We start from the raw sequence: 25,407 nt of genomic DNA on the forward strand, positions 1-25,407 counted from the left end.
ACTTGAATTTAAATGTCATACTAGACATAAATTTTGCTTATATTAATTAAAATAGTTTAAGATTGTTTGATATTGGGTTTATTGAGTTTTTCTACCAAAAAGTCAACTATCACCTTACTTATTTTTGAAGGTTAATTCAATTATTTATTAATTAAAATATTTTTATTTTATTTTATAGATTTTAAATTTAAAAAAATATATTATATGAATTTAACTAATAAAACTCAAATAACCTATTGATTTATTAAATAATAAAAACTTCAAATAATTAACCAATAAAACAAGCTATAAAAGTGTGTTTGGTGATACTAAAATTGGAATTAGAGAGTTTACTTTCCATTTTCTATGTTTAGTTAGACATTTAAAATTAAAAATTAGAATGGTAATTTTAATGAAATTCAAATTAATAATAAAGGTATGTTTGGAGGAGTGAAACTGAAATTAACATTAAAATATTAATTCTAATTCTATAAAAATTGTCATTGAATTATAATCCTATAATTCAATTCATATGTTTAGAAAAAATATTAAATTATAATTCAATTATAATGTTTAGAAAAACTGTATAATTATCATTTAATTTTTATGTTTAAAAAATATATATAATAAAAATAATTTTAATATATATTATCTATTTTATTAAAATATTAATTTTATAAGACCAATTAGGATAATTAAGTGTTCATACTTTTGTTTAAGTTTTGATTATGATCATTAAAAAAAATTATTCAACATGTTAACTTTATAGATTAAATAATACCGGTTATACATTTTAACTTTTTAAATTAAAAAACAAAATATCAATTTCACATATTAATTTTTTAAATTAAAAGAAAATATATATCAGTTTAAAATACTAATTTAATAAAAAAAATATATATATCAACTCAATATTTTAACATCCTAAATTATAAAAAAAAAATATTGGTTGAAAACGTTACTTATGTTTTAAATATAAAATAATTAAACTAATTTGTTTAAAAAAACATAGAAAAAATGGTATTGAAAATTATAAAATTACACACATTAAAATTTTAATTTTAATTCTAATTTTTAATGTTAAAGGATGTGCCAAATCTAAAAATTAGAATTGAAATTTCTAACTCCGAATTTTAATGTCAATTCCAGAATTGACAAACAGACCTTAATATAATTTTCAATTCAACCTTTCTTAGTTTAATTCGGAATTACAATTTCAATTTTTTTTCAATCGAACCTAAACAAAAACTCTTTTTCATTTAACATACACTAATAAATTGTCTCAAAACGATATCTTAATAACATACATAATATTTATTTAAAATTTATTTATTATAATTTTTTCACATAAAATTTGTAATTGAATTACAATTTTATAATTTTCCCAAACATAATAAATATCAATCCTTTTGAAATTAAAATTAAAATCCAAAATATCAATTGCAATTCCCATCATCCAAACACACCCTAAAAGCTTGTTTCGATTTAGATATTTTTTAAAATCCAACAATAATTAATCATCATTTCATCGTTATATATCTTATACATTACACAATTAGTTAACCAAATATTAAAATACTTTCTATTTAAATAAAATAAAATTTATTTTATCATTATAGAGTAATACCTTTAAAATCTTTTCACTAAAAAATTATTCACCTTCTCAAAATAAATTACCGATCATAATTTTTTAAATAATTTTGGTTATTTCAATGAAAAAAAAAAACTCTTAAAAGACATTTAATATAATGGGAGGAATGTGATGAAAAAGAAGAGTAGTTATTGCCTCTCAACGATGATGAACAAAGTACATTCTTTCACATATTTGTTAGTGACAAAGAAGAGACATAGCCATATTTATTAACCTTCTCAAACTCAACATAAGGGATACTTTTTGAACCATATTTATTAACCTATTTTTTTTTGAGATCGCAGAAATCTAAGTCATATTATTGATGGAACAATTGAATCTCTCTTCATATTCTAGCACAATGTTCCTTTTGGACACAACGCCACACACAATATAAGGACTCGCGGTCGAGATCGTGTAGGGTAAATAAGGGGATCGATGTTTCAAGTCGGGTAGTCAATTCTAGACTTGTGGGTATTAAGAACCGAAAAATAATGTATATTTTTTCTTATAATGAAAAACTCTTACAATTTAAATTTTTATGTTTAAAGTCCAATTTTTGTTTTGAAATTTAATAAATATTTCAGTGAGACTTTTTTGTAAGTCAGATAGATTATTGGCACACTTAATAGATATTTTTCAAGAAGAAAATAATAGTTAAGCACATGATTAAACATAATCAGCAGTTAGAATCTCATTTAAAAAAAAGTTTTGATTATTATTACTCCTAATTAGTAATCATATTTTATTTATAAATTTATTATGAAACTATAGTATAAATAATTAAATTTCAGATTGTCATATTCTAGTAAAAATGTGTCATATATATATAGGTCAATCTATGTTTAAAGAGATGAAAAAAATATATATTTAATGAGTTAAAAATATTTTAAACTTATTAAAATGATTTTAAGCCGGTCAAAATATATTGAATTACTAACAAAAATATATTTAATGGAAAATATATGTTGAATAAAAAAAATTGTTAAATGGGTAAATAAACTGCCTCATAATTTTGGTTATGGATCTTTTATCCGTCCGGAATAGATTGTTTCAAGTAATATAAAAAAGGCTTAATTTTCAGGCTAAAATTTTATTAGGAAGGATATACATTAGGTATAATAATGGGTAAATATGTTTTTTTCGGTTCGAAATAGAAATCGGGTAGTAAAATAAAAATCGAGTCCGGGAACAAATATTTCACTATTCGAGATGGACGGGTAAGATATCTTTCTCACTCTAATATAAATTTTATAAAACTTAAAAAAAAATAATAACTTATGCCTTAATTGCACATTTATCTTTCTCATTTACAACTGCCCATGTGTAATTGGCTCAGAAAAGTCAAGAAGATGGTTCATATCTTGTACAATTATCCCTTTTTTCTTTATTTTTTCTTTCATTGTACAATTATTCCTATATACATAAATGCTTTATGCAATGTTATTAATAATAAACCATCTTAATTTTACCCAATTCCCTCTTTAGGCGTTCATATGCATGTACATTAGTTAATAACTTATTAGGAAAAATTAAATAATAATAAACTAACAACTTCTGTTTTATTAGGTTAACAGTCATTTTCTTTAATTTTGACGGAGTGTCTTTATCAAAAAGAATTTTTTTAAAACTAAATGTATCATTTTAATGTGAGAAAATGTTATATTATGTTGTGAAAGACCTATTGTTTAATTTAAAGTTGTTAAAAATGTTTTTTACAATTCTATTAGTTTATTTCAGAATATAATTTTTTATTAAAAAATAACATATAATATATCTTTTATTTGTGAGAAAAACTTGTAGTAATCTAGATAATAAAGTTAGTTTTGGTGAGTTTTATTCCTAAATTTTAGGAAATTTTTATTTATTGGAATAACTTGCTGTCTCTTATCTCTTAAATAAATTGAATTCTTAATTGTGTGATGAATTTTTGAGTGACATTTTGTTTTTAAATTAGACATGTATATTAAGTATAACGATAAAATATGAAAATAAGAAGAAAAAAATAGAAACACTAACCGGCTATCGAACTCATAGTTACAGAAAACGAATAACTTCCATCGGACATCATTGTAATTTCAGAACAAATATAAAAAAATCTTGATAATTTGTAACATTAAACGGATTGATTGTTGCAATTATTATTATTTAATATATATATATATATATATATATATATATATAAAAAAAAAGAATGTTACAATATTTATTTAATATTTACCCAAATATTTGTTCGAAGAATGTAAAACTATTGTTTACAATATTTACACAAATATCATATATTTATGGTGAAAATTTATTATTTATTACATTTAAATTATATTAACATAAAAGTCAAATGATATAAACAAAAAAATATAATATATAAAGGATTTAATTCAAGACAATTAAAAGGAAAACTCAACTGTATTGTTAAATGTCCTTTTTTTAGATAAAAAATGTCATATATTAATTTTTTTTAATAAAGATTTGGGAGTATTATTAACTATCAGGGAAGTGATAACTTTTAAATTCAAACAAATAATAATAATTAAAAGAATTTGTTATCTTTTAATTGTCCCTCTTTGTTTGTAAAAAAAATTAAGGTGAGTTTAAAAAATAAAGAGAAAATTATAAATATAAATAGGGTGAATAATAATATTTTTTTTTTAAAAATTAAATAAAATAAAAAGTAATATATTAAATTAAAATTTATAGTTTTTTTTTTCTGGTGGACTCCTAATCCATACATAAATCTAAGATCTACCTTGGTCATTCTTATTATTAATTCATTACTTTTATATTTGTTTATGTTTATGCTGTACCATGAATTAATAAGAAAAATATCTCATTTCAAATATTAGTATTATAATATAATAACTTTTAATTATCTTCCCAATAAAAAGAATTAATGGAATAATCAAAAGCAACAAGATCCGTTTATGAAGGTCCTCTCCTTTTAAGCTACGGCACCCCTTTGTTCCATTTATATTTATTTATCGATTAATATTGACCATTAAGTCTTACAAAAGGGTAATTATATTTATTTATTAAATTATGAAATAATTTATTTTTAATTTTATATTGTAGTAAGCTAGTAACCAAACACATTCACTCTAACTTTGATACGTGATACGTTAATGTAAATAGAAATTAAACCTTAGTCTATTAATAAAAATGATAATTTGATAATTATGAATATTGAATAAAATTTAATGGTATATTCATGACAATTTAAATTTAAAAACTTTGTAACTATGTGTTACGGTCTACAAATTAAGGACTCGGTTCTAGAATAATTCCAGCATCTTTTCTCGGTCTTATTGTACACATATGCCAATTTATATTTTTGTTTAATAATTCTGTTTTGTTTCCCTTTTCTTATATTTTTTAAGAGAAATGATTAGGTGAGGGAATGACTTGGCATAATCTTATTCGCTGAAAAAATCAAATAATTTCTCTCTTTTCTCTTTTTCCTCCCACTTTTACATTTTCCAACAAATGAAGGTGATGCCAAGTCATTCCCTCACCAAATTCCCTCACTAAATTCCCTCTCTCTATCACTTCTCATTTTTTAAACCGAATTCTGTTATTTCTAATAGTTGTTGTAACCGACTACTCTTGGATAATTCAGCAGCTATAAATGCTGATGCCCACCCCTTTTTTTGGCATGAATGAAAGTTTTGTGAAAGTTCTTACTCTTAATTATTTTCTCGGTCTTGAACCTCTATCTTGGACTACTAGGTGTATTATAGTAGTATTCTCTTCTCATCTTTGTTTCTTCTCTCTTTAACCTCGAATTCTCTTCTCATATTATTTCCGCTGCGCTTGATTATAGAATTCCATACTCGGTCCCATCAATCAAGAACTCGTTTATTGAAGTAAAGAAGTCAGAAAACTAAGTTATAGTTTCAAGCTTAACATATTGGTATCAGAGCAAGACGATTCTCGAATGACAGGAACCCTCCAGCAAACAAAAGATGGATGCTCTTAAGACCCTACTCGAAGGTCTGTCCCAACAATATGCTTCTATGCAAACTTCCTTACAACAACACATGACCCAATCGGCTGTTGTGCACAATGCCTTTCAGCAAAATATGGACAGAATCTTCAATGTCGCTGAAAATAGTTTGACAGCCATTGAAAGTGGTGTGTCAAGTAAGGGCCAAGATCCCCGCATCGGACTCTATGTTAATGTTTCTTGTTACGGTCTTCCTGCGAACAAGCCCTTCCAATATGGCCAACACTACGATCTTTCAACCCGGCTCACAAAGGTTGATTTTCCTGAATTTGATGGGACTAATTTGAAGGGTTGGCTCATATTTGCCGAGCAATTCTGTAGGGCGGACATGACGAATGATGTCACGAAACTGTACATTGCCCCCATTCACTTTTCAAAATAAGCAAGAATGTGGTATGGCTCATATTTGTAGAACCACAACCATAGAGAAGCCTTGTCGTGGGATGTATTCAAGAGAGATCTCTTACTGTGTTTCGGTCCTTCCACACACGACCCCCCATGAGACAAAGGATGAAATTGAAGCTGGTCAGTACTGTCCAAGTCCAAGAAACAATATACAGGTCCAGCAGGCCCTTATACAGCGTTGAAGCACCGCTGCTGCCCAAGCCATCGAATGTTAACACAGCCTGGCCAAGCACCAACCGAACAACCGACCCCAAGAAAGGCCTATTCCATAATTGCAATGAAATATGGGAGCCCAACCATAACTGCAAATCCAAATTGTTCATGGTCTCGGGTAATCATCAAGAAGTCATACTATGTGCTCAAGAACCCGTTCAAAAACCTATTTTAGATGATCCACCTTTGCTGCTTGAGGCGGGCAGCAGACCTACCATTTCTTTGCAAGCATGGACCCTTTCTTATGAGAACCAAGACAAAGTCACGGTCTTGCAAAATATGTCTCAGGCGCAGGTCAACATGGTACAAAAAAACCAGTTGGACAAGACCTTGGAAAAATGTAGTGTTGTTGCCATGGGGCAAATAACGAACAAGCATGAATGCCAAATTGTTTCACTTATTTTGGAAGACACTCCTGAAGATTTCCAGCACATAATCGAAGACTTTAATCAGTTATTCCATCAACCCAAAAACCGACCACCAGCCAGGAAAGTAATTAGAAGTCATGCCTACTTTGTTGAACCTGTGTTGCTGGCTCGGAAAAAGGACTAGGCTTGGATATTTGATGATACTCTAGAGTATAATCGGAAGAAGAATGACTATTTTGTTGCATCTAGGGTGCTGTGCCGAAAGAAAGACTGGTTTTGGATATTTGATATCACCCTAGTGTATAGGCAAAGCTAAAAGAAGTTATTTTTATATTTGCTGTACTAGGACCCGACCAGCTCCACTATTGAAATGATACTGCCGAAAGTTTTTTAAGAATTGTGGTTCTATGCTGCAACCTTTACTAAGCTTGCTGAAGTCCGACCGAATCAATAGTCTTGAAGTTTTAAGGATGCGCATTAGAGGCTGACCAGGCCACGGTCTTTTCGTTGAGGGCGACGAACTTTGAAGGGGGAGATAATGTTACGGTCTACAAATTAAGGCATCGGTCCTAGAATAATTCCAGCACCCTTTCTCGGTCCTATTGTGCACATGGGCCAGTTTATGTTTTTGTTTAATAATTCTGTTTTGTTTCTCTTCTCTTATATTTCTCAAACCGAATTCTGTTATTTCTAAAAGTTGTTGTAACCAACCACCAGCCAGGAAGGTAATTAGAAGACATGGCTATGTTGTTGCACATGTGTTGCTGGTTCGGAAAAAGGACTAGGCTTGGTTGTTTGAAGACACTCTAGAGTATAATCGAAAGAAAAACGACCCTTTTGCTGCACTTGGCGTGCTGGGCCGAAGGAAGGATTGGTTCTGAATTTTTGATAACACCTTTGTGTTTGATCGGAGCTGAAAGAAATTATTTTTGCACTAGGTCCTGGAGACATTGCAACAACAAAGTTCAGCTCTCAGCAACAAAAAACTCGACTTTGGGTGCACACAAATTTCTCACATGGGCGAAGCTGAGACTGATGACCCGGAAAAGCTAACGAGCACAAGGTCCCAGCCAGTTCCACTATTGAAAAGGTGTTACCGAAGACTTTTAAAGAAATACGGTCCTACACTCTGACACTTGTTGGACCTGCTAAAAATCCGACCGGACAACAAGATAAAAGAGTTCTCTTTGAAGATAGGGGCATGCGCATTAGAGGCTAACCAAGCCATGGTCTTTTCGTCGAGGGCGACGAATTTTGAATGTTAAGGTCTCCAAATTAATGCATCGGTCCTAGAATAATTTCAGCACCCTTTTCTCGGTCATATTGTGCACATGGGCCAGTTTCTGTTTTTTGTTTAATAATTCTGTTTTTTCCTTCCCTTTATGTTTTTCAAACCGAATTCTGTTATTTTCTAAGTAGTTGTAACCGAATATTCTGGGGCAAGACATCACCTATAAAAGGCTGATCACTCTTCCTCAAAGACCCATGAATGGAATAATGAATATATGAAATTACTTGTGAAAGTTCTTCACTTCTTCACCCCCCATTTGTCTATTATGTTTTGATTATTTATTTTGGACTGTTTGATATAGACCAACAATATTTCTCTTCTCACCATTGGTTCTTCTATCCCCTCATCCCAAATTCTCTATTACAAAACTTTTCGTTGTCCTTTAATTATATATATTTCATCCGGTCCTAGAGATCAAGAACTTGATTATTGAAATCAAGAACCCATAAACACACCTTACGAAACAAGTCGTAACACTATCCTACCAAAATCTATTAATAAATTAAGTTTTTTTTATTAAATAAATAAATGATTTGATTCATACGTACTCAAAACATCTTAAATGAGAGTGAAAGTCAGCAGCTGGTGAAGTGTCATAATAATTTAATACATTATTAAAATTAAAAAAATTACATTCACACCCTAAGAAAATTGTTATTATTTTTGTAACAAATATTTTGTTACATCTATATATACATTTTAAATTAAATTTTAGTTATTTTATAAAGTATTATGGTTTATGATTAACTCGCTTACTATTTCAAGTAACACTTTTAAATGTATTTAATATCTTATTTTTTTGTTTTTGAAAATTAAAGGTGAACTAACATGACACCCCACCGTTATGAGCTTCCACTTAAACTTAAAGCGTTTTCAGATAAAATCGAACACGTAACCTTATTTATTTAATATCTTAATTTCTAACCTGTTTGAGATTTATAATCCATTATATTAGTTCAATTGCAAAAAATTATCTAAGTGATTAAACATCTCATTATTCTCATTCAAAACAGTTTAATTTATATTAAGATTTTTTAAATTGATTGTGCGGATTGGTGCTCATATATGTTTTAAGCTTTCTTCTGAGTTTATATTTTAGTTTATAATTATCTTATACGATTGGGCCCATTAATTATGGGCCAGATGGTAGTAGTTAGACTTTATAAAATCCAGATTTTATAGCAAAAAGAACTTCCAATTTTTTTCATTACAACAATTCACTTTATGGATGTCTAGGACTCTAGATTATGTTTTACACTTTTATTTATTTATTTATCCTAAATGTGAAGAACAGCACATTTTTTCGAACATTCATTTTAATTTAAGTTATTTTTAATAAAAATTAAATATTTGTTCTCTTATATAAAATTATAATTTAATTTTATCTTCATATTTTATGATGAAAAAATATTCATAAAAAAGGATAAATTTGACTAAATAACCCTTAAAACATGACAAATACCAAAAACAACATAGCTTCATAATTTTTTTTTATTAATAACCTTTTAGGCCTGATAAATGACCAATTTGCCCTTAATATATTTTTCTTATTTTTTCTTCTCTAATTCTCCCCCGACCAGCAACAACCGCTTCTCCTCCCCGCGACTATCCCCGAAGCAAGCAACGCCGAACGAACGATTCCTCTCCCGACGACGTGTTTGCATCCTAGGCAGCAACTGTAGCAAGGCGATCTTAGAGCAATTATACATAGATCCTTCAAATGAAATTGCAGAGATTTGAATTCTTCATTTTTTAAAACAAGCTCTCAGAGACGACGCGCAATGTATAGTTTGCGTCGACGCAAACTATTCCATTTTCTTCCCAAAAAAAATGAAGAAACTTGTAAACAACGAAGAAGAAGAAAAAGAAGAATTTGAAGATGATTCTAGAGAAAAAAAACAAAGAGAACACCAACAAAAAAATGCAGAACGCGATGTAGGGCCAAGACCCTGTTGTATCTGAAGAAAACGGCATGTAGTCGCACCGCATCGGAAGAAAACTACTTGTAGTCGCACCGACGATGGATCTTCCTTGCAATCGACTAAAGAGAAGTGAGAAGAAGAAACGAAGAAGAAGAAAAAGAAAAGGAAAATTAGAATAAAATATAATAAGGGCAAAGGGCACATTTCATAATCCTAAAGGTTATTTTTGCAAAAACAAATATTGGACCTAAGTTATTTTTGGAATAAGAAGTCTTTTGAGAGTCATTTCGTCAAATTTACCTAAAAAATAATCCAAAAAAAAGTGAGAATAATGATAAGAGCAGCCCACCTAAAAGAAAACAAATAAAAGAAGGAAGACTATAAACAAAAACATTATATATGTTTGAATTTAGAATTCATGACATTTAATCTATTAGATCTATATTTGTCATTTGAAATATTTTAATAGTATAAATCTTATTGATATAGTTAAAAATATTTCTAACCGATAAAAATAAGTCAATCTAAAAATAAAAAATGTAAAAGGTCTCATAAAATACCAACACATATTCTTTTGTATATATAACAATTTTAAAATGAAATTTAAATTACCCTAAATTTGTATGCCCATCAAACCAAGTTAAGACATTTGATAAAATAATTTTTCAAATAATTTAATATACTAAGAGCAACTCTAATGTACTGCAAACCTATATCCAAATGAAGTTTTTTCTCCAATTGTACTGCAAACGGAAATCCAAAATGAGATTTTTCATTTTCCCTCTTAAAAAACGCATATTGCTATGGTAAATAATTGTATATATATATATTTTTTATATTTTAGCCATTTAACTTTTACTTAATTAATTTTATATATTAAACTTACTTATATAATTAATTTATATAAGTTATTTATATTTTAATTTGTTTATATGTTTTATTTATTTATATGTTTTATTTTTATTCTATATTTTACATTGAGCTTATTTATATAATTATTAATTTAATTTATTTATATAATTTAATTCTTTTATATAATATTTTTTATAATAACGTTCAACTTTTTTTTATAATAATATTAAAAAACAATTTACTTTAATATATATATATATATTATAATAAATATAATTATAAAAATTACCACTGTGGTGTAATTTTAAAATATAATTTTAAAATAATTGGATGATATTATAATATTGTGGTGTAATTTATAAGTTTGTAAATTATATAGGGTAATATTAAAAAGTTATAAAAACTGATGTGAAGAAGAATATTATAAGAATATTCTTTTGAGTTTGAGAATGAGTTTTTCGGTTGGAGAAGAATTACTGTTTGATGTGATATTTATACCAAAATGAGTTTGAAAATAAATTTTTTGGTTGGAGATGGTCTAAGAAATCTATTCAATAAAACATATATTTTTAATTATTTATTTTTATAAACTTAAGTGAAAGTATGTAAAGAAAAAAAGTTAAAATAGATTGAAAAAAAATTGAAAACAATATCTTAAAAAACATTACCAAAATATTCATTTATCCTCTTAAATTTTAATAAAATTAATATATATATATATATATATATATATATATATATATATATACTAAACCCATCTACTTTTCTTTAGGGCTAGTTCATCATATTTTCAATATTATAATATTAATTTTGAGCATTATTTAAAAGATAAAAATATTAGTAGACTAAAAGAATGATAAAATAGAAAAAAGAAAAAAAAATTATATGAGAAATATATATATATATATATATATATATATATATATATATATATTAAATTAATAATTTAATATAAAAATTTACAAATATATTAGTCTTTATTTTAATTATTTTTTATTTAATATATCAAATTATATAATTTAATATGTTGAGTTTATTAACTAATATAATGTATATTTTTTAAATATTAATTTTATATATTATTAAATTAATTTAAATATTGAAATTTAAAGTTTAGATGTTTATATTTAGTTAAATCATTTTTTATCATTAAATATTTAACTTATTAAGTCCTTCAAATTAGTATCCATATTTTAATCTTATTTATTTTTTAATAAAAAATAAATACTCATTACTTATCATTATTAAGATAAAGGAAGTATAATTATGATTTCTTCCTAAGCATTTCATGGGTGAGGGTGTCCATGTCTATTACATTAGAAAAAATGACATAGACGTTAGAAATTTTTTAAACAAGTTCGTCTTATAAACATTAAATCTTAAAACGAATTAATGCATGATGGATTGAGCACATATCTTCGAGTCATTGCTTATACCTCGATTATCGTCTATGAACTTTAGCATTCTATCTCAAACGACGTATTTAACACAGCGTCCAAATATTCTTAAAAGTCTTCTAAAGCCTTTGTATTCATCATCCCTCCATGGTCAAGTTTTTAATAGAACAAACATGCTTATAAACTTTTAAAGATAATAAATCATATTTATAGAGTTATTATCAAATAGCTCTATTCTGACCGGGGAACATGCATTCAGTCCAGTAGCCAAAAACCTCACTAGCTTATAATTTTGTTTGGTTAGTTCCGACCCTCACTTTGCTAATTATATATTTAACCACAGAGAATAATTTTGCGAGTAGAACTTATTGCTAAAAAGTTAAATTTACATGAAAGAGTGTTGTTTTTATGCGAATTGTGGTAAAAAATTTGTGAGATATCTAATATTGACATTATATGCATTATTGTAGAGTTGACAATTGTGACTTTATTTGCAGAGATTTCTCAGCATGATTTCTTATAAAATAAAATGTTGTGAGATTTTAATTTTGTTTTAAAAATCTCATTTATTGAAGAGGGTAAACGAGAGATTTGACACATAATAGATATATGAAAAAATAGTATATCTTGTGGAGATGACATCTCACTTGATTTGAATTGTAAATGAGTTTGTGATTTAAAGTCTACTTTGAAACACGATTAGTTTGAGTTAATAGTTGGTTTTTAGAAAATTTGGAAAGAAATCACGAGCTTGATTGGATTGAGTCGATAAGTCTCTATCCTAATTATCTTTTGGTGGATCATTTGGCTATAAAGAACTCTAAAATGTTCAATGATCGCGTTGTCCGATAAGTTTACTTCACAATGCTACTATTATGACGATAGAGAAAATATTTTCGGGAAAACCAGTGGAAGCGATCAATGAACACATTGATCTTTTTGAGTATATCTGATGAGTTGATTAATACTAATTTTTAATTTGGTTATTTGGTGATATTACATTTATTTATTTTAATTAAAAAGAACTAGCATCACACCTGATCTCAAAACATGTCGTGTTCAAACATTTCTCATTTCTGATTTGATAATATATATGATTTTGGTGGATCAAGAATTTGGATGAACTTAGCAAATCCCAATATATATATGATTTTGGTGGATCAAGAAGAGATTAAGGATAAGAATTAATTAATTATAGAATTAATAAATACAAATAAAAGTGCAAATCTCATAAGTCAGTATAAATATTATTATTTTTTAAAGTTTAAGATATAATTTTTTTTAAAAATATTTAGATATGTATATTACATATTTAAAAATTATTACAGTAGATGGTTAAAACTAACATATTATAAAGTTTTAGATGCTAAAGTTATGTAATTATTTTATTTTTTTAAAAAGGGCTCATGTGACATTTTCAATAAAATTAAATAAAAGAAAACATCTACGGTAATAATGATTTTCATCACAATTTTATAATATTCATAAAAAATGAATAAATAAAAAGTTTGTAAACTAATATTTTAGGTTTTTCAATTTTGGTACCATGTCTGATCCTCCATTCTCTTGATAATTTATGGTAGATTAAATTATCAATTATTTATTACCGACGCCTGATCCTACATATTTATAATACTTTATAAAAAAAAAAATAATGAAGGATATTGTCATTTGAAATAAAATTTAAGTTATTTAACTTTTACTTGAATAAAATGAACTTTATGCAAATATAAATAAATAATTTAGATTCTTTACTAATATAACTTCTTTTCTTACACAAGTTGAATTTTCTTTAAAAGAAAAAATGAACTTTGGAGCTTGAAGAAGACAACCCATATCTTTATAAAAATACAAATCGGTCAACATCATTCAAGGACTTCATAATGAGGAAAGTAGGATTTGTTTGATATTAATTTTATTTTTATTTTTTTTATAACAATATTTAATATTTAAATCATTAACTAAAATATATATTTTTTTCTTTTAAAATTTAAATTTTAAATATAAAAAATATTTTAATAATTTCATCAAATACAATTTTAAATTCATAATTTTAGTTTTTTTACAAAATCAAGATCAAGATCAAACAAACTCATATTTAATTGATAAAGCTACTAACCCAATTTAAGCTAGCAAACAATTTGCAAGTTGCAAGCCAACTTGCATAAGAATCCAATAACTTTGCTATCAGACTTGTACCAATCCCATCTTTTCATTATTTTAATTGTATTTGAAATTAATTTTTTCTTGCAACTTGCTATAATAATTATTATTAATAATATTACACATTATTATTATTATTATTACAGTACTTTCATATTAAAAATGTCATGATTAATATAATAAACCCTAATTTAAAATAAAATATAAATAATAATTACAACTTGCATGAGAATTGAGAAGGGATGAGCTACCTTTCCTGCTCATTTGTCTCCCTGATCTTCCAAAAGACATTTAAAGGTAATAAAATATAAAATTCTAAAATCTATTTAATACATCATAATACCATTCTTTTTGTAGGACTCGTTTGATATTGATTATTTTTATTAAATTTAAGTACCCAAATGCTTGTTCAATTTAAAATATTTATCCTTTATAACAATTTTCAAATAAAGCCTCTTGAGATTTTTTTAATAAATTTTGGGGAAAAAAAACAATAACGATGGGGGATAATTATATATATATATATATATATATATATATATATATATATATAATAATAATAATAATAAAATATAAAATAATAATTTAAAATATAAATTATTTTAATATTTAAATTGAATTAGGTTATAAATAATAAAATTGATAAAATGATGTTCAATTAATTGAACTTATTTTAATAATTTAAACCTAATTTTAACAATATTTTTATCTTTTTAAAAAATTAAAATTATTAAATTTATAAATATATACTTATTAAAAAATAATAATTTTTAAATAAATTATAAAAGAAAAATTATACATTCTTTTCTAGTCAAATAAAATAACTTTATTTCAATCAAAATAACCCATTTATCAATTCTGGAATAAATCAATTTAAGATAACAAAATTCGAGATTTCTCAATTTTAAATTATTGCATATTTAGAAAAACAATTACATTCAACAATGTTATCGATAGGGAAAATGTGCACATATCTACTATTAATATTAATCTTTTGCAAATAAAAAAAAAGGAAATAAATTATTTGAAAAAGGTAATTTCATAATTTTCCAAAACTAATTACATGTTCGTCTAGCCAAATCTTGAGCGATCTGCGATAGCGATTGAAGATTACACTTCACGATCGTATCAACAAAAACGCAAGTTTCTTCTTTAGTATTACCGGCCGGAATATCAACAACGTACGATTCCACAACAACGGTCGACTCTCCTTGTTCCCGACCGGCCGGATGAAGAGTGGTAACGGACCGGTAATTAGCCAATCGGTGGTCCCCACCAACGACACTAAAGCTGATGACGTGGCTCTCGTCGTCGAGTATTTCCAGACGTTCCTTACTATTAGCCGCCGGTAAACCGGAGATGACGTGGACTTCACGGACAGTACCGACGTTGCCGTCGCCGTTGATGACGTGGCAGCTCTTGAGAAAGTGTTTGTATGCTTGTGGATTATCGAATCTTCTAAGGAAAGACCAGACGGTGGAGATTGGGGCGTTGATTTGTTGAATGACGGAGGAACAACACTGGTTTGGAGTTATTGGGTGTGTGTGGAAATGGGATATGGAGTCTGGAACGGCGGTGGTGGTGGCGCGTGGATCTGGAGTGGTGGCGCGTGGCGCCGGAGATGGTTGAGAATGGTTGTGATAGGAGGAGGGATTATGTATAACTGAAGGAGGCATTCTGATGAGAGAGAGATAGAGAGATGGTTATGAGTTTAGAATTTTGGGTTAAGGTGTTGTTTTGGGGTATTATAATTATATAAATATAATAATAATAATATTATATGGAGAGTGGAAGAGACAAGTGGGATTAGTCGCTTTTCAACTTACCCTTCCAGTGGGTTGGCTACCCTACGGGACCCTTCGGACTTCAGACAGTTGAGAGAGAGAGAGACTCCATGAGGGTTTGTTTGGAATGCATTTATGTTTCACACTTTGGATTTGTTGTTTTAGATTATTTAAATATGGGTTAGTTTATTAGTTCTTTTTTTATTTAAAAAAAATAAAATACAAAATAAAATAAAATTTGAATTATTTATGATAAATTTGATTAACATATAAACAGTTTATTGGATTCAGCTTATTATTCTGTTTATTCTCGGTTATGGGTACTTTGATTGTAATCAACTTATTTGTGTTTATTTAGCTTATACTAATTTATTTATTTTTATATTTATAATAATAGTATATATATATATATATATATATATATATATATATATATATATATATATATATATATATATATATATATATATATATATATATATATATATATATATATATATATATATATATATATATATATATATATATATATATAAAGTCTGAAGAGGGACAACTTCTGGGTTTAGGATAATAGAAATGCCTATCAACCAATTATAATACTTAACTTCAATTTAAAGTTCCAAAGTGTCCAACATGCCTAAAACAGTGGCTCAATAGGACCAAACAGGAACACAAAATTAAAGTACCATATTATAAAAGGGATCGACATTTCAAATCCATGCCAGATGTCCATTCAAAACTTCTAAGATAAGCTTTAATTTTTTATTAATTACTTCTTTTTTTTTTTTTTTTTTTTTTTTTTTTTTTTTTATGAAGGGTAGTTAGCGGTCATGATCAACACCTAATTTGATTAGCCTATTAGGCTTGACATTTAAAGCAAATAATTAAATATGTAGTAAGATTTGGAACGTACCCGGGAATGAAGGTTAAACACACTGTCCTCCAAACTTTTATTGATGATGCTTCAAATTTATTACAACTGGATGATGGTGCTAGAGAGTACAATAGAGAGAGAGAGAGTACAATACAGATTTCAGGGGTCGTTTTCGCCTCCCCTTCCAACCCAACATAAACAACTATTTATAGTAAAACATTTAAATAAAAGTTAAAAACTTGAACAGTGATTCCCAGGATTCCCGGGATAAGTTTCTTCCCGCAAATTACGGATCTTGTCTTCTTCTGCCGCAAACAGTACCTCCCAGGATTCCCGGGATAAGTTTTTTCCGCATCTTTCGGATCTTGTTTCTCTTTAAATTTTGAACTGGCTGGATGATGATGATCCAACGTCTTTTTTTGAAATTTTTTCAACCAAGGTATCTTTGATTGCTTCGAAAATGTCTTCAATGGCGACATCACTTTGAGCGTCTTGAAGATAATCGGATGCCATAGTTGAGTCTGATTTGTTTGATTTATTATCATCTTCAAATTTAGACATAAAGTCTTTCTTCATTTCTTCAATATATGCAGATATCATCTGACTTTTTGATAAGTTCTCTGACCTCATTCGAAATTTTTTGGAGATATAATCAAACGGGGACGGTGCTTCCGCTACTTGTCGTTTTTCTTCATACATACTTATTTGCTGGTGTAGGAGGTCCATTGTCTCCTTCCCGAATCGCTCTTTTGTTTCCTGATCTACTCTCATCATCTTATCCCAAAATTTATAAAATGACGACCTAAACAGACAGGGAATGCCTGTTTTGGTATAACCAAATTCAGGAATCCATCTCCAGATCCATGGAATGGAAAATTCAGTAAAAAAGAAACATGAAGCTATTCCGTCAATATATAAATTAGCTTCTTGTTTTTGCAGAAGCTGGGGAGATATATTGCTCCATTTATCGAATAGGACCTTGATTTCTTCTGGTAAAATCTTTGGGCAGGGACCAAAACGGTAAAACCAGTCTATGAACCAGTGGGGAATATCACCTCTATAGACATTTGCACATACCTTGATGAACCAGGAATGTTTATATTTATTATTCTCATAATATAGTGCCTTAGTAAAGGCATCACAATAATCCCAATAATTAAATTTGATTGTTGTCGTTTTATTAAACGATAATTCTCTTTCTTTCATTGGGGATATTCCCCAATCTTCCAACGAAATTGTCTTTTTTATTATTATTTTGCTGAAATTATAAATTTCTTTGTTTGCCCCAGAGAAATGTGATATTTCACATGACCCACTTTGAATAAGTATTTGCTCGTAAAATATCCGAGACTTGTAAGTCCTTGACGGAGTGGATGTATTATCCAAATACCTCTGCATTATTGTCCATGGCTCATTCCTCCATTTGACGTCCTTCTCTTCTAAGAGAAATATAATTTCCTTATATTCATTTCTTATAAATCCAATATTATTGGATTCTGATTCTTCATCTCCCAGTATTCTGGCGTACGTTGGATTGTCTTTTTGACTGTCCGAACTTTGGGATAGATCCATTGCTATCAGTTTTTGTTTACCATACTGAGATATGATCTCTGGTGCTCTGCCCCGACCTCTTCCTCTGATAGAGGAGGATCCTCTTCCTCTATTAGAGAAAGAATCATAACCCCTTCCGCTCATTCCTGTAAATTTAAAAATTCACGGGTTAAGAAATCAGGGAGATTATTATCTATCCCTTTTTTGTATGATATTTCAAAATCAAATGGGGCTAAATGAGCTTGCCATCTGGCGAACATTTGTTTTGACACATCATGTTTAAAATCTTTCTGGAACATGAATTTAGCTGCATTGCAATCTGTTCGTATAATAAATTTTTGATTATATAAATCATCTTGGAATTTTAAAACACATTTGACTATCGCCAGAATTTCTTTTGCGACTGTTGCATAATTCTTTTGAGAGTTGTTCCATTTCCCTGAATGGAATCTGACAAGATAGACCTGTTTTGTTTCTGGATCTAATTGAGTTAGAATTCCTCCAAATCCTATGTCAGATGCATCAGTCTCAATTACCTTTTCCCAATTCGGGTTACTTATCATTAAACAAGGGAGTACCTTTACTTTATTTTTAATTCTCTTAATAGCCTCTGTATGATGGTTTGACCATGGTTTAGGGTTCTTCTTCAGTCTTTCATATAAGATTGATGTATCTTCTGTTAGATTTTTATAGTATGGAGCCACATAATTTAAGCTGCCTAAAAATCTTTGTAATTGTGTTTTATCAGTGATCACATTAGGGAACTTTTCCGCAAATTCTATGTTTCTATTAATGGGAGTAATATTTCCCTTTTCAATGATATGACCTAAAAATCTTATTTTTGTTTTGAAAAGATCCATTTTTGGTTTAGAAATTACTAGTCCATTTTGAGTTATTATTGTTTTGAACATATTTAAATGTTTGAAATGAGTTTCAATTGATTTTGAATAAACTAATATGTCATCAATGTAGACAATTATAAATGTGCTATAAGGATTAAAGATATTATTCATAATTTTTTGAAATTCGGATGGAGCATTTTTTAATCCAAATGGCATTACATTCCATTCATAATGTCCTATAGGGACATTGAATGCTGTTTTATACCTGTCAGATTTTTCAATCTGGATTTGCCAATATCCTGATTTTAAGTCAAACTTTGAAAATATTAAACTATCATACAGTCTATCTAACAGATCCTTCTTATTAGGAATTGGGTGCCTAATCCATTTTAATACTTTGTTTAAGGGTTTATAGTTTATTACTAACCTTGGCACGCCTCTTTCGACTTCTGAATGTTTATTTACGTAGAAAGCCGTACAGGACCAAGGTGATTGTGATGGACTTATTAATCCCTTCTGTAGAAGTGTATCTATCTCTTTTTTGCATAATTCTAGATATTCTGAATTCATTTGGCAAGGTCTTGCCTTTGTAGGAATATTCTTTTCATTAAAAGCTTCCTCATATGGTAGTGAAACTATATGTTTCTTTCTATCCCAAAATGCATTAGGATGTTCATTACAAATATCTATTGAAAGTTGGTCTTTTAGCAGAGCTATTTTTTCTTGTAATTTAGGATTTTCTAGTTGTTCATCTATTGTTATTAGACTTATTTCTTGCTTTAGAAAATATATTTGATCTTGTTTTGCTTTGATATTATCATATATACTATGTAACATTTTAGTAAGCGGTTCTACAATAAATTCTAGAAAAATATCATGTTTCTGGAAGGTTCCTGTAATACCTTTATTATTAATCATCTTAATGGGGTAGATTGTGTTTAAAAATGGGGTTCCAAGTATGACCTGATTTGATATATCTTTAGCAAGTATAAAGCTCTGAGGAATGCATTTATTATCAGTACATATATAAGCTTTTGGAAGTTTATATTGGATTTGGAGTTTATCTCCCCCTGCATGCCACAGGGTATGACTTGTTTTATGAAAATACCTAGTAGGGATTAGTCCTTCCTGAATAACATTTAAATCTGCTCCGCTATCAACAAGAGCAGTAAATGATCTTGTATAATGATTATCTATTAGGAGAGATATTTTTATGTGCCATTTTTGGGATTTAACCATTTCTATTGTGGATAAAAAATTTTCTGAGAAGATATTTTCTTCAATTTCTACTTTGTTGTCATTATAGTGATTTTTTTCGTTATGGTTATCCTCAAGCTTAGTTATTCTAGACTCTTGTATAATATTCTTCTTTTTTAATATCTTAATTTCTTCCTTTAAATTATTAATTTCTTTGTAAAGATTTGTGAGTGTTGTATTCTCTTCTTTATTTTGAATCTTGTGTCTGAGTTGATTCATTACTTCACTCATAGTGTAAGATTTATTATGATTATTATAATTGAATCTCTTTTCTTCGGGCTCTTCATCTTTAGAGGATGAAGTTCCTTCTTCAGAATTAAACTGATCTATGATCTGCATTCTTAATTCTGGATCTTTGATGGCTTTTAGTAATTCAAAAGCATGATTTGATGTTAAAACATTAACTTTCATATCTGAAAATTGAGATATGATTCTATATAATTCTGATTTGTCAATATTTTGATCTAGGTTATTTGTTTCCTTTTTAGGACAACTTAATCCTGATCGGCAAGGCTCACATTCAGAGTCTTCCGAGCTTGATTCCGAAGTATTTTCATTATATAGGTCATCTATTTCAGAATCACTAGGTATTGAATCTGAACCAGATTCTTCAGATTCTGAGTTTTGTAAAGTTTGTATTATTAATCTTTTTGTGTCTTCTGGGATTTCAAGATTATTAATTTTTTTCTTTGCCCAACAGAATTTTGAGGTGTGTCCTAATTTTCCACAGTTGTAGCATTTCTTACTATTTTTGAAATTTTTTGACTTGTTTTTAACCTTTTCTTCCCTCCTCTCATTTTTTATGTCCGAGTACTTTCGGAATGGTTTTCTATATTTATGAAATTTATTATATTTCACCCTTTTCTCTTTTCTAGATGTAGGACTATCTATTCCAAATTGTTGGCAAAATTGACCTAATTGTTGTTTTTCATTTTGACTCTGTCTTTTAATTTGTTGGTTTAACCTTATTTCATTACATAAGGCTAGTCCTTCCTATATACAGGTATCTATTAATACACCATATGTATAATTTTCATATGGTATCATTGAATGACTCTTTTTGAGATTTCTTCTAACCCTTTCAGCAAATAAGCTAGGGAGGCCATCTATAAATTTGGATTTCCAATGTACATTATTACATTCTGGTAGTTCCATTACTCTACTTAGAAAGGTATCTTTGTACCATCTAAAATCCGAGAGTGTCTTGCACCTTAGGTTTTGTAATAATGTTCTAATTGTATCACTATTATCACTGAACCTTCCCGTGAAGTGTTCAATGATGTTAATTGCTAATGTATAAACTGCATGTTCAGTTAGGCTATTGTTTTCTTGTTTTACAGTGTTAAGAATAGAATCTCTATTTTCTTGGGAAAAATAATTATCCCACCAGCCCTTTAATTGTCCAGTGAATCCGGCAACAATCATTGTTGCTATAGTTTTATCACTATTTTTACTATTTTTGCAAACTGTTGAGTACATTAGCATCCTATGTACTGTATTATAAATTTGTTTGTTTGAATATCCATCAATATTCCATTCATAGATTTTGTTTCCTGAATAACTAATATCAATTGTATCTGTGTATTCTTCATGTAAAACATCCATTGGTGTTGGTCTATTGTAGTAAAATTTACTTTGTATAGGTTTATCAGCCCATTTATCTATTTTATTAATATGATCTCTATTTTCCTTGTCTAAGGTTTTAATGCTTAGCTTGCTAAATTTTTCTTCAAGAATTTTTTCAAACTCTTGCATTGGCCTTAGTTTGAAATCAGATATGATTGGAGGTGGTTGGAAAGTTGGTAAAGCTTCTTTTTCTTTTGGAATTATTTTTGACGTTCCTGGTTTGATTTCATTTAAGGATTTTATTAATTTTTCAATCTTATTTTCCATGGATTGTAACTGTTCTCCTAGAATATTTAGGAACAGACTTGTGTAGTTTTGTTGTTCAAACATATTATTGATATGTTTGCATGTTATTGGGAGCGTATCATTTTCAATTAAATTTTTGTATGGCGCGAAATTTAATATTTTTTCTCCCTTTTCAATATGGAAAGGTTGTTGGGGTGGATATGTACCTAGATAGGTTTTTCCTGATTCTAATTTGAAAGTTCTTTCAATTACCGAAATATAACTTTTAACATAGGTGCTTATGAACCAAGAGGTAAAAGGAATTAAAGCATTTTTCGCAGTACAAAACTCATAAAATTCTTTTTCGAATTGTTTTATTTCGTTGGTGTGAAAACTTTCAAAAAACCATTTTCTGAATTGGGTATATCCCGGATTTTTGAATTCATTTGAAATTATTTTTCTGGCTGTAGAGCCAGTATTGAAATCTATTTTGGGTGTATTAATCATTTAAATAGAAAAGTTCATTTCCGACATTGTCGGTTCAGGTTCATTTAGAGTTTGAGTGTTATTTTCCCTAACAATATTTTGTCTGTTGATATATAATCTTTCTGTAATTGGAGTTGAATCTTCTGAAAACGTTGATTCCCTTATTTGAGAGGTGGATGCCCTAGAGGGATACTCAACCTTATAATCTAATGGTGAGATATATGATTTGATAGAGCTATGTCTTTGTATTGGACATAACTTTAGGTTTGTGTCAAATCTTACTTCGACACTTCCTTCCTCACTTTGACAGATATCTAATATATTATTATGATTCTGGACCTGTGGTTTTACAGGTACAGCTTGTTCTATTTTCCAGTTGTCTGGGAACGATATTTCTTCCCATTTAATTGGTCTCCTACTAGTTATGTTTGATTTATCACAATTTGTTTGTATTAAAATTGTCTCATTATTGGGTTTGTCCATTATTCTACAAAGGGGATTTAAAGTGAATAATGGTTTATAATATATTCTATAACAAACACACATTACTTCCGATCCGGGAGCATAATTATATCCATGTGTTTTAACATTTAATGTTAGGGAGTCAGTTATATTAGCGTCAGATAAAGATAATTGTAAGTTTGGAAAAACGTTAAAATAAACTGGTCCTTGAGCTAAACTGGACTGTATTATTCCCATTAGGGATTGTTTCCAATTTAGGTTTCTTCCATCTCTTAGGGCTGCCATAAAGCTCTCTGGTAAACCTTCTAAGGTTAAAGGTTTAAATGCCACCTGCACTAGTCCTATATGTAGAAATTTATAGGATCGTTTATAATATGCTATATCCATATTTGATAGTAGTTTTATGACCATATCACTATTATCTAGTGAAACTGACTCTTCAGTAGTTTTTATTACTTGTTTTAAACCCATTTTCTCAAATGTTCCTAATTGATATATCAATCTAGGTTCAACTTTTGGAATTGTCCACTTATTTAGGAGATCTAAATCCTTAGGAATATCATACTCCTCTTTTTTTGTATTCTTAATGTTTTTATTTCTTGAAATGATGTTCATTAGATTCATGATTAGTAAGGTGTGTTGATCATTCTGCATAACTACCCTCTGGCTCTGATACCATAATATTTTTAGGATCGAAAATAAAATTAAAACATACAAAGAAAGTCTGAAGAGGGACAACTTCTGGGTTTAGGATAATAGAAATGCCTATCAACCAATTATAATACTTAACTTCAATTTAAAGTTCCAAAGTGTCCAACATGCCTAAAACAGTGGCTCAATAGGACCAAACAGGAACACAAAATTAAAGTACCATATTATAAAAGGGATCGACATTTCAAATCCATGCCAGATGTCCATTCAAAACTTCTAAGATAAGCTTTAATTTTTTATTAATTACTTTTTTTTTTTTTTTTTTTTTTTTTTTATGAAGGGTAGTTAGCGGTCATGATCAACACCTAATTTGATTAGCCTATTAGGCTTGACATTTAAAGCAAATAATTAAATATGTAGTAAGATTTGGAACGTACCCGGGAATGAAGGTTAAACACACTGTCCTCCAAACTTTTATTGATGATGCTTCAAATTTATTACAACTGGATGATGGTGCTAGAGAGTACAATAGAGAGAGAGAGAGTACAATACAGATTTCAGGGGTCGTTTTCGCCTCCCCTTCCAACCCAACATAAACAACTATTTATAGTAAAACATTTAAATAAAAGTTAAAAACTTGAACAGTGATTCCCAGGATTCCCGGGATAAGTTTCTTCCCGCAAATTACGGATCTTGTCTTCTTCTGCCGCAAACAGTACCTCCCAGGATTCCCGGGATAAGTTTTTTTCCGCATCTTTCGGATCTTGTTTCTCTTTAAATTTTGAACTGGCTGGATGATGATGATCCAACGTCTTTTTTTGAAATTTTTTCAACCAAGGTATCTTTGATTGCTTCGAAAATGTCTTCAATGGCGACATCACTTTGAGCGTCTTGAAGATAATCGGATGCCATAGTTGAGTCTGATTTGTTTGATTTATTATCATCTTCAAATTTAGACATAAAGTCTTTCTTCATTTCTTCAATATATGCAGATATCATCTGACTTTTTGATAAGTTCTCTGACCTCATTCGAAATTTTTTGGAGATATAATCAAACGGGGACGGTGCTTCCGCTACTTGTCGTTTTTCTTCATACATACTTATTTGCTGGTGTAGGAGGTCCATTGTCTCCTTCCCGAATCGCTCTTTTGTTTCCTGATCTACTCTCATCATCTTATCCCAAAATTTATAAAATGACGACCTAAACAGACAGGGAATGCCTGTTTTGGTATAACCAAATTCAGGAATCCATCTCCAGATCCATGGAATGGAAAATTCAGTAAAAAAGAAACATGAAGCTATTCCGTCAATATATAAATTAGCTTCTTGTTTTTGCAGAAGCTGGGGAGATATATTGCTCCATTTATCGAATAGGACCTTGATTTCTTCTGGTAAAATCTTTGGGCAGGGACCAAAACGGTAAAACCAG

General features: G+C 28.7%; 1 protein-coding gene across 1 annotated transcript; it reads right to left on the reverse strand.

Moving 5' to 3' along the window:
- Positions 1 to 15,174: 15,174 nt before the first annotated feature.
- Positions 15,175 to 15,957, reverse strand: LOC124914394 (abscisic acid receptor PYL4-like). Its single transcript, XM_047454939.1, has one exon. The coding sequence runs from the start codon at positions 15,894 to 15,896 to the stop codon at positions 15,276 to 15,278; it is 621 nt and encodes a 206-aa protein (XP_047310895.1). The 5' UTR covers positions 15,897 to 15,957; the 3' UTR covers positions 15,175 to 15,275.
- Between the last annotated feature and the right edge of the window lie 9,450 nt (positions 15,958 to 25,407).

Source organism: Impatiens glandulifera, chromosome 1 (genome assembly GCF_907164915.1).
Source record: "Impatiens glandulifera chromosome 1, dImpGla2.1, whole genome shotgun sequence".
Classification (NCBI taxonomy): Eukaryota; Viridiplantae; Streptophyta; class Magnoliopsida; order Ericales; family Balsaminaceae; genus Impatiens; species Impatiens glandulifera.